This window comes from Zingiber officinale, chromosome 9B, assembly GCF_018446385.1.
Source record: "Zingiber officinale cultivar Zhangliang chromosome 9B, Zo_v1.1, whole genome shotgun sequence".
NCBI classification, from domain to species: Eukaryota; Viridiplantae; Streptophyta; class Magnoliopsida; order Zingiberales; family Zingiberaceae; genus Zingiber; species Zingiber officinale.
The window spans coordinates 2,247,898-2,259,237 of record NC_056003.1 but is presented as its reverse complement, the minus strand read 5'-3'; the positions used below and the strand labels follow the sequence as shown (position 1 = coordinate 2,259,237).

The 11,340-nt window shown below is 37.3% G+C and overlaps 1 protein-coding gene across 2 annotated transcripts; it reads right to left on the bottom strand.

Annotated features, from left to right (window-relative positions):
* Positions 1–574: 574 nt before the first annotated feature.
* On the bottom strand, positions 575–3,827 carry LOC122025010 (receptor homology region, transmembrane domain- and RING domain-containing protein 1-like). 2 transcript variants are annotated; one of them, XR_006123575.1, is made up of 5 exons: positions 3,466–3,827; positions 3,137–3,376; positions 1,615–2,010; positions 920–1,022; positions 575–678 (listed from the first exon to the last, which is right to left on the bottom strand). XR_006123575.1 is itself a non-coding variant. In XM_042583768.1 (4 exons), exons 1-4 carry the CDS (start codon positions 3,662–3,664, stop codon positions 596–598), a joined length of 918 nt encoding a protein of 305 aa, XP_042439702.1. In that variant the 5' UTR covers positions 3,665–3,827; the 3' UTR covers positions 575–595. The 2 variants fall into 2 exon arrangements, 1 of the variants encoding a protein (XP_042439702.1); XM_042583768.1 differs by lacking the exon at positions 920–1,022.
* Between the last annotated feature and the right edge of the window lie 7,513 nt (positions 3,828–11,340).

Genomic DNA, 11,340 nt, shown 5'->3' with positions numbered 1-11,340 from the left:
CAATAATAATAAATTGTTTCTTTTGCTATCGACTCCTCAAATATTTAAAATCATCAAGAAGATTAGAAATAGAATAAATTAGACAAGGAAAATTTAATACTGCATCAATGGTTATCTATCAAAAGCCAAAAGGGGATATTTTTATATCTTAAAAGTCGGCCTCAGAGCAAAAAATTTAACTGCATAAACAAGTAACTCCAAGGCCTTCAATACCCACGCTAAGAGGTCTCAACTGCTTGCCTTTGTTTCATCAAAGAATATATTTCCAATCCAGCGTCTACGAAGTCATTACAAGCAAAAAAAAAAAAACAGGTTGCAAAGAGAACAATATCCGCATTATTCCTCATCCTTCCAGTAATTCACACAAACAACAACTGGATGCGAGATGCTCAACTCCATGGCGAAAACATTTGCCCACTTAACTTAGTAAGTTAGGTGAACAATCAGGTGTCAACTCTGTGCCTCTGCTGCTCTCCTTTACAGTAAGAGGCCTGAGACGGTTTAACCAGCATCATCTTTAGGATCATAAACCTTATCCACTTATAGTCTTGATATACACACGGAAAGTTAAAAGTACTCGAGTGGAAAACCATTATCATGAGCGCATATCATGTTTACAGACTGGGCAAAATGTTCCCCACTTGGTTAACCATGAATCCACACACACCAAATGGAAGTCTGCAAAAGTGTGCTTAACAATGTTACTGACCAACGAGTGTTTATGATAATAAAAAGCAGGTGTAGATTTGCAAACTAAAATGATAGAATTGATTTCTGAGATAAAATCAAGAAAGCAAGTAGAGAAATGAAGAGAAAGATTAAATTAATCAAACGCATAATGCAAGAAAGCAAAGCATTCAGTAAACATAGTTGAAAAAGACCAAAATAGAAATTGAACCGGATGAGTGATGTGTCTCACCGGTTCAGTGGTCAGAACAAGGATCAATTGGTCGAACTGCATACCGACTCTGACATTGACCCAGCCATGTCAATTGGTAACCGACCTAGGTCAATTCATTAATCTGCAAATTTATTGATTTTATTTATAAATTCATCATTTAAATAACAAAAATAGTTTGATTCTAAACATCAAATGACTCAAGGCATGAGTAAAGGATCAAAACATGGAGGATTAACAACATAGAGCTTAAGAAGATACGAAATGAGACGTATAATATTTCATAAAAATTTAAGAAACTAATTTATTTATTTTAGCAAATGGAATGTACCCTTCATGCCATTACTTCAAAAAGGGGCATATTTGACATTTTGATTCCATGATAAAACCAGGATGATTTTTGAAAAATCATCTGATTTTTTTTTTGTGTTTAAAAAAAATCATTCAAACCATTTTCCCCCAATTTTTTACCTAACCAATCTATAAGCAAAACCAACCTGGAGCGCAACTTGGTTCCACTTTTTTCTGATTCAACCATCAGGTTAACCCAGTTTTATCACTATGGTAGTAAAAGCCAATAAGGATCAATATTGAAAGACATTTTTGAATGGTTCCAGCGTGCAAAGTAAAGCCGATCAGAACAAGATAAATCTCTATTTGCCAAAGAAGGAAAACTTATAAGCAATTTGTATCGAAGGCTAATTACAAAAGTTTACCGTGTTGACAAGGAAGAACTCTCAGAGACTCTCCATCTTTGTAATCTTCAAGGCAAATAGCACAGGTCTCGGCTGTTCGTTTGCTACTTAAGAATGCAGTTCTAAATGTGAGGCAGGGAAGTAGCTCGACTGCTTCTTGTTTCATGCTTGCAGGTGGGTTTTGTATTCGATGCCGAAGAAGCTGACAGTTTCTAGCCAACAAAAATGCAGCAAGTACTATTATTATGAATACCAGAGATGCAAAAGATATAACCAGGATGGTTCCAGTAGCTTCATCCATGGAGGATCCTATGCAACATTCCCCTTCTTCCCCACGGGCATGCTTCATCAGAGTGTCACCTGCGATCTTTGAAACAAAAACTGCATGTATATGTATGCCAGCTGAATCTCCAACCACTGCAGCACAGAAACAAGAAAATGCATAAAAATTAGAGGATAGTATAACTGTATAAATGGATAAGACATAGAAACTGCATAAAGGATACATCTAGGGAAAGTAGCATTTTAAAAACAGGGTTGTGTTTATGCCATCCATCGTGAGACAAGGAACCACATTGCATATTCTATGCAGTCCCCCTCCTGCAATTGCTTTCGAAGGCAGGGTCAAGCAATTTCAAATGTTGCCAGCATCAGAGGGCACCTAAAAATTGAAACTGTGGTTGATTCCAACCAGTTTATATTGAACCAAATCAAACAAACCCACTAATAATCACTTGCCTTTAAGAAGCACCGCATATGCAGGACAATGAGTCAACTGAATGCCACCTATATGTGTTTTTTTTATTATAAAAAAAATATTTGGTGCATTGAAATTCAAATGACTTAGAAATTGATTGTTCACTCTTAATATCACATATCAAGTTGTGAATCCCTACACATTGAAGGAATACTAGCAATTTGAAACTGAAGCTATGACCATATCAATCAGCTTAAACATACAATCATGCAACTGTATAGTAGATCACACTCATGTACTTACGATTACCATGAACAAGGGAAAAAACATCAGACACTTACAATTAACTATCATGCAACACTAACACAAAATGAATTCAGCAAATAATCAATTGTTACTAGAACAATAATATCAACCTAAATATTTCCTCACACTAGGCTTCATACCCACCAGTTTCCTAGAGTTTCTGAATTAGAGAGTTAACTCAAAAGAACACAAGGAATGTCTTAGAATCTAGACCACCATTATTCTCCAAAGTAACTGATTACACAATGGGTGATTCTTCCATCTCCTTGTTATTTATCTCAACAACTTGAGAATGCACCTGAAGGTACTAGATTATAGGGTTTCTAAGAAGCTTGGAAGTTGTCGGTCACAGGTTACAAATCCATCCTCATTTAAGCAGTGCGTGCTTCTGTACGCATGAGCAGGCATCATATACACTTCAGATGCATTCGACAAATCTATTACAATAGATACCATACACACTTAGACATCTTTGATGCGAAACCACAGATGATCCATCAAAGAAAAAGTGGGAAAGAAACAGGAACATTGGGCACTTACTGGCGTACAAGCTGTTCTTCTCCTGGTCATCGAATATTATGGCAGCCCCAAATCCAGCACCCTGTGCGTTCCTGACCTTCTCCTCGAAGCTGCACACCCCCCTGGAGATCAGAACGAACCTCGAATCTCCACCCCTACCGTCGCCGAGGGCCGTCCAGTTATTCCTGAGACCAGAGCAAGCGTCAAGGGGTTCCGCAACGTGCAGAGAGCCGCAGATCCCGAATCCATCGACCGGAACAGCTGCAGAAGCCGACTGCTGTTATAGAATTCTCCGCGTTGCCCTAACCCTAGCATGGAGAGAAAGGGAGAGAGAGGGGATGAAGGATCACCGAAACGTGCAGGGGCGTCGAGGAAGGTGAAGGAGAAGGGCTTGGAGCGGAGGTGGACGAGGGCTTCAGAGGATCGGAGGAGGGATGAGAAGCAGCAGAAGAGGAATAGGAGGGAGCAGGGGGAGAAACTGGTGGCGGCGGCGGCGGCGGCTGGGAAGGAGGACGTCGGGCCACGGTTAGGGCGACGGTGAAGAGTCATCGGCGGCGAATCAATGTGGGATTTACACTGCGTCTCGTGTCGCCGTAGTGTCACCGCCGGCGAGCTCGACGCGCCGCCATTGGAGGGAGTACAGTTGGTGGTGTCGGAGAATGCTAAAAATTTCGAGGGGTCGATCGGGTTGGATTACGAAAATAGTAATAATAAACCCAGTGGATTACGAAAATAGTACTACTTAAATCAATAACTTCCAATTTTATAAATTAAAATCTGATTATTTTTTAAAAAATAATTTATTAATATGGATTTATTTATAATATAATTAAAATTATTAATTTTATTTTGAATATATACGTGTGGTAAAATAGGTTACTCATTCTGCCCACGGGAAAATGAATGGAGTAAACATAAACCTATTCAGAAACATTGAAGATGACAAGTTCAGAATGTGATTTCAAAGTTTACACGATAAAGACAATATAAAAGCGTCAGTACCAGATTAAGAAGCAGTTCCTGGTATTGATCCTCCGAAACTTAAGTCAGTCTCTGATGATCTCAAGAAATGGAGAATTGTAGTTAAGAGATGTAGAGAATGAAGTTGTGTATACATTTCCCTGTTGATAGGAACCCTCTTTTATAATGTCAACATGATGCTCATGTATGCCTCTCAAGGTATAGACACGTCATCCTAGGTGTCCTAGAAAGAGATAGGTAAAAAAGTGTCTCTGACTCCATTCCTTAAGCAGCCATGCAATCCTCTGAACATGAAAGTTTCTAAAGTATGATTATCTGCTGGATATTGTAGAAATTAAGAGAAGAAAAAACTAATCATATTATTGAATCCAAAATTGATTGAGAAATAAAGAGTACAAGACCTTTATATATCTAATTATAAAAAAATCTAAACCCTAAACTGAAAAGGTAAAAGATTAAATCTAAACCCTAAACTGAAAAGTAAAAGACTAAATTGCCCTCAAGGCTATAAACAAATAATTCTAATAGATTATATAATATAAATTATATAATCTAACATCCCCCCTCAAACTCACGATGCTACAGTCAGAAAAATTGAGAGTTTGTCAGATAAAAATCGGAAGAGTGAAGTGGAATGAGCCTTGATAAACATATCAGCAATCTGTAGTTTTGAAGGAACAAAAGGTAATGTGATGGTGTCAATCTGAAGATGGTGATGAGTAATGTCACAATCGATTTCAATATGTTTCATCCGTTCATGAAAAACTAAATTGCGCGTAATTTGAATAGCACTCTGATTATCACAATATAACGGAGTAGGTTGATGAACAGAGATACTCATATCCGCAAGCAACCAACGCAACCAAACTATCTCACAAGTAGTTAAGGTCATGGCACAATACTCAGCTTCTGTGGAAGATCTAAAAATAACATCTTACTTTTTACTCTTCCAAGAAATGAGGGAATCATCAAGAAAAATGTAGAAGCCAGTGGTAGATTTGCAATCCGTAGGATCACCAACCCAATCCGCATCAGAGTATGTACGCAGCTCAAGAGATGAAGTAGAAGAAAATAAAAGACTTTGAAATTGAGTGCCCCGAAGATACCTGAGAATACGAAGAACAGCAGCTTACTTTTTACTGTAGTTGGTGCAGTGACAAATTGACTAACCACATGAATAGCATATGTAATATCTGGACGAGTCACGGTGAGATAAACTAAGTTTCCGATAATAGTTCTGTACAAACTAGGATCCGGCAAAGGTGAGCCATTAGATGGAGAATATTGAGCATTAGTCTCAATAGGAGTATCAACAACCCTATTATCAGTAAGACGAGCACACTCAAACAAATCAAATATATACTTTGACTAAGATCAAAGATAACCTTTCGAGGAATAATCAGACCTCAATGCCCAAAAAGTAGCGTAGTATACCTAAGTATTTCATAGTAAAACAATGAGCCAACTCATACTTCAAGGAAGCAATTCCATCAGAATCATCACTAGTAATAATCATGTCATCAATGTTGGGGTTGCAAGGTTGCAAACATAGTCCCATATTGAAAACACATGGGAAAGATCATGAGTTTATAAGAGAAAAGATATCTCCATTGGCATGAGGCCTTTTGGGGAGAGCCCAAGAGCAAAACCATGAGGGCTTAGGCCCAAAGTGGACAATATCATGCAATTGTGGAGATATCTAAATTCTTTTCGATCCTACAATTGGCATCAAAGCCCGGGCTGCCAGAAGGTTTAACCGCCGACTGTGCACAAGAGCTATGGTCTGATTGAGCCATGTGGGTATAATATTGACCTCGAACAAAGAATGTGGGGGCTCCTATGTTCGGATCAAGAGGACCAGATACCAGGCAGGAAGTCCTAGTTGCGACTAGGCAAGGAAGTCCTAGTAGGTCGGGTGGACCGAGGGGCAGAAAGACCTGGTGGGTCGAGGATCGGACGTGGGAAGCCTTTTGGGGAGAGCCCAAGAGCAAAACCATGAGGGCTTAGGCCCAAAGTGGACAATATCATGCAATTGTGGAGATATCTAAATTCTTTTCGATCCTACAATCAACATATAATGATAAAAGAATAAGACATGCACTCGTACATCTGATAAATAATGCTAAATCATGATTACTAGGATGAAAGCCCAATAAAGTAATCACTGTAGATAATTTCTGAAACCAAGCACGAGATGCTTATTTGAGACCATAAAGCGCTTTACGAAACAGAACAGGTGAGTTTATAAATTAAAATCTGATTATTTTTTTAAAAATAATTTATTAATATGATTTTTATTTATAATATAATTAAAATTATTAATTTTATTTTGAATATATACTGTGGTAAAATAGGTGACTCATTCTCCCTATGGGGAAATTAATAGAGTAAACATAATTATCCTCTTTATAAACATTGAATATGACAAGATGAGGATGTGACTTCGAAGTGTGAAGATAACATAAAAGCGCCAATATCAGATCAGGAAGGGATTTCGGTGTTGGTCCTTCGAAGTTCAAATCAGTCTATGGCGATCTCAAGAAATGGAGAATTGCAGCTAAGAGAGTAGAGAATGAAGTTGTGCATACTTTTCCCTGTAGATAGGAATCCCCTTTTATAATGTCAACATGATGCTCATGCACGCCTCTCAAAGCATAGACACGTCCTCCTAGGTGTCCTAGGAAGATATAGGTCAAAAATTGTCTTTGACTCTATTCCTTAGGTAGTCATGCAATCCTATGAGCCTGACATGTCCTGTTGTCAGCGGCACAAACTTCCAAAAGGATACGATAATATATTTAGAGGGGCGATGCGTGGTTGGACAGAGTCCGCTCGGTCGGGTTGCTCCGCTCAGCAATGCCCATCGAAGCTACCGACTCGTCTCCTTGCTCCCTGTCTGTCGTTAGTTATTTCTGTTTGACTGAACGCGGAGCCCGGCCAGCGAGACCAGCTGCTACTTAGCTCTCTTTGCAGTCGGAAGACTTTTTACTTGTTCGGGAAATATCCAACTTGTTTGTCTCAAAACTTGCAATGTCTGCTTGGCCATACTTGGTCTGCTCAGCCCTACTTGGTCCGCTCGGCCTTACCTGGTCCGCTCGGCCCTACCTGGTCCGTTCGGCCAACTTTGTTATCCCGCTTGACTTTATTTTCCACGTCACCTGTTCCTCCTTACTCTAACCCTTCTTCGATGGGACCCCTCGTCATTACCGGATCACATAATAATTGAGACATTTTAATTATTCTTAAGAGATTGTTATTTTAATAAATTATCCTAAAACTCCTAATAGTAATCCCTGCGTCAGAACAAATTTATTCTCACTTCCTACATATAAATTTTTCTTTGTTTCAACTCCCTAATGTATACCGATTTTCCTAATTATCTTTATTTATTTTAGGTAAAAAAAAGTCTAAAATTAAATATAATTTCTTAGCGCATTTAAAATAAAATTTAATATATTTTCTATCAACTTGAGCACAACTCTTTTTCCGCCTAACTAATCGATTGATATACTTGATTCTAATTAAATGATGCTGAATTTAGGAGAAATTATACTTCATTTTAGACTTTGTGTACCTATTATAAATAATGAGGGATTCTGTTATATAGAAATAATAGTATAATTCCTCTTAAATTCAACACTATTTAACTAGAATCGAGTATATCAATTGATTGGTCAGGCAGAAAAAAAAAAAGTTGTGCTCAACTTGTTAGAAAATATAATAGATTCTAGTTTAAATGTACTGAATTTAGGAGGAATTACACCTCATTTTATACTTTTTGTACTTAAAAAAATAAGGATAATTAGATAAATCAATGTGTATTAGGGAGTTGAAACAAAGAAAAATTTATATACAAGAATTGAAAATAATATTTTTTACGCAGAAACTGTGGAGAAAATTGAGTTTGCATGTAAGAATTTAGGATAATTTATCCTTATTCTTTTAAGGAAATATGTGGGGTAAAGAAGAATAAATGGGTGTATTGAAGCATTCCTTGCACATCTCCACCAAAGCCCACGTTGGAGTTGCTCGTTAATAGTTGATTAAGCTTAATGGATTTATCTTCTAAAGTAAGAAGTGTTCTGGTTGTAGAAGTACAATATCAACAAACAATCTGATGTTCATCTAAGTTTTTATTGGAAGTATGATCCAAATATTAATTTTTAGCATATTTCTATAATCAAATCTAATTTTGATTCTTAATATCCTCTTTTAAATTTTGAAAAACTTATTCACATGTGACAACTCCAACACCATGAAAAGTTGCTCCTCAAGTAGTTCCAACTTCCAATTGGGGTTTCGATGAGCAGATTCTGATGTCTTTAGATGGCAACTTTGCTGGTGGTGCTTAACTATGCACTAGCTAGACTTGGTGTTCCTCAAGTAAGAAGTCCTGATAAGACAAGGATAGATTATTTCAGGCAGCACAAGTTGTCATCGAACAATCCACACAAATCGACTAGGCTCAACTAGTTGGGGTTGGCATTTCGACTCCGAAAGAGAATAATTGATCATGTGGGATCTGAACATGATATCTCTGGCTAATCCTCCCAGTGTGTGAGCCCACTGCAAAAGTAGAAAAATATGCTTCGTTTCTGTATCTGTCATGAGCATTAATTGTTGGATCTTGAGGTAGTAGTAGTAATGCCTTTGGATGCATAATTGGTGGGCTTTGATTATGTCAATGATCGACTCGATTTTATATATTTTTTGTTAGATATATGTGAATGGAGATGAGGCAGAAGAGGGAAGAAGTTTCATTGTCAATGAAAATTTAGTTCCACATTAGAAGTTTTAAGGTGTTTTTGTTAGTTTATATTGATTCGTATACTTTGATGTGAATAAATGTATGGGAAGAAACTTTTTCTCACGCGTGGGTGAGCAGGATGAGTGCAAATTCAGGGTCCGGATTGTATTGAACTAAGTTGACTCATGTGCGAGCACGACCTACGCAGTCCGAATGTCGAACTGGTTGGGACAAAATTTGCCCAAGTGGAACAACTAACATTATGTGGCAGTCGGGGACCTCTTAGTTCGTCATGCCCATCAGTACTTGGTGGGGATCACGGTGGGCCGATTCTGTTTAAAGGAAACTGCGTTCATTGTAGGTCTCGGTTCGCTTAGTGCGCTCGCTCGGCCAATTTCTACGCTTCGCCCGATTGTGCCCGGTCTGCCTCAGGCTCACTCGGTCATTCAGCTCGACTTCGGACCAGCCGACCGCACACTTGCCCGGTCACCCATTAGTTCGGCCGCCCTTTCACTCGTTCAGTTGCTTTGCTGCTCTGTCTGATCGGCCACTCACTCGATCTGTCTGCTCGCCTGATCGGCCTCTCTCTCGGTCGGTTGTTCTGTCCAGTCAAACTTGCTCAGCCTTATTACCCGGTCGACCTATCTGCTGTGTGACTCGGACGTGAGGTTGGTCGCTCACCCGCTCGGCCTAACTGCTCGCACGGCCGCTCTGCACTCTTCCCGATCGACCAATCTATTGATTGCCCGCCCGACCCATCAGTCTGCTTTGACTTTGTTGCTCGGCCTCGGATCTCAATTTGTACTCAGTAATGAATAGAAACGGTAGTCTGAGATTATTAGTTCAGGTCATCTTTACATTTAAATTAAATTTAATTTCATGTAGTTTAAATTCGTAAAGTACTTCATAAATATATGATAGCAGATTGTTTGTCCAATATCTTTTGTATCATGTTTTAGACCTTCTGAGTTTGGGTCTTTATATGAAATATTGAAGAGACGTATTCTTGTGTAAATATGCATTGTAAGAGATTTTCGATCATATATGAATTACAAAGATCTATATAAGTTAAAAGCTTACAGGACCAAACCTACTACGATCTTGCACATGTGTCACTCGAGTTCATTCGACAACTCAACTTGCTTAACCTGTCTGCTAGTTAGACATGTAGCGATTTGAGATCTCACGATCAAAAGCGTGATATCGTAAGCAAATAACTTTGTGTATATTTGGATGCAACAAGAAAAGAAAAGGGCGAAAAGTAAAGTAAGTTCTACAAAACTAAAGGGGTTCTTGTTATCATGGCCAGCTCAAATTTTCAAATGCTGTTGGAGGATAAGGAATTAATCATCTGCTACCTCAAAAGCTTGGCTTGCATGGGTAAGACTTACTCGTAAAGCAACCGTGAAAAGAAGAAGGAGAAGAAAAAGAAAAAGAAAAAGAAAAAGAAAATTTTAAATTTTGATCTTCGTATCTATAGATCTACTTTAACATAATGGACGCGACTCTACTTGATTTCCCTCCCTTGCTAGGAAGACAAATTTGATAGTAAAGATAAATTACATTTAAAATATTTTTTTAATATATTATTTTGTAAAAAAGTTAAATTTTTAAAGAATTATTTTTGGTAATAAATAACATATGAATTTATGAATTAATAAGTAAAATAATTTTTTCGTTTTTTTAAAGATTTTTTTTTTTCAAATAGTATATATTGCCAAAAAGGTACGTAAATATAAAGAATATTTTCTATATAAAAAAACTGACCCTTAGACCTTTTACATAGGCGAAGAGAAATGTGACAACAATGCTGCTTTTAATTTTTAATATCTCTTTCAAATAACAAAATTACAGATTTGATTTTATCATTTTCTATTAATTTTTTCGCCGCTCCCTTTCTCTTTCTTCTTCATTTCATTTCAGTGTTCCTCGATCGTGTAACTTGTTCTCATATTTAATTATTTCTTTTCCCTTTTTTTTTTTTTTTCTGTTTTTTGTTTTTAATTTAGGTACCTAAATCTTGGATGTAATTAATCTTGAGCTAGACAACTCAACTCCACAGACCCACTACTAAATATATTAAGCGTAAGTGGAGTTTGACATGGCACCCCTAAGCTACTAGCAGAGATGGAACAAGAAAAAAAATTTCGGGGGGTGAATTAGACGGATACCTTTTTTATGTGGATAAATACTAAAGAATTTTTATTTTAATTTTGTTTTAGTAAAATAAAAACCAAAAAATAATAAAAAACAAAAGGGGGTTAAGTTGTATCGTACAACACGACCTTCTTCTCCGACCGCCTTGAATTGTATCAAAGGAGGCATGTGTCACTCTAGGCTAGGCAAAGTAATTATTTTTGAAAAACTATTAGATATTTTTATATGAAAACTAGTTGTAAATATTTTTAAATTATTTTTAGAGAAATTTTTTGAAATCACTTTCACATTTATTTTGAAATAATAAATTGTAAAGTAATTTCGATTTCTATCTTGAAAA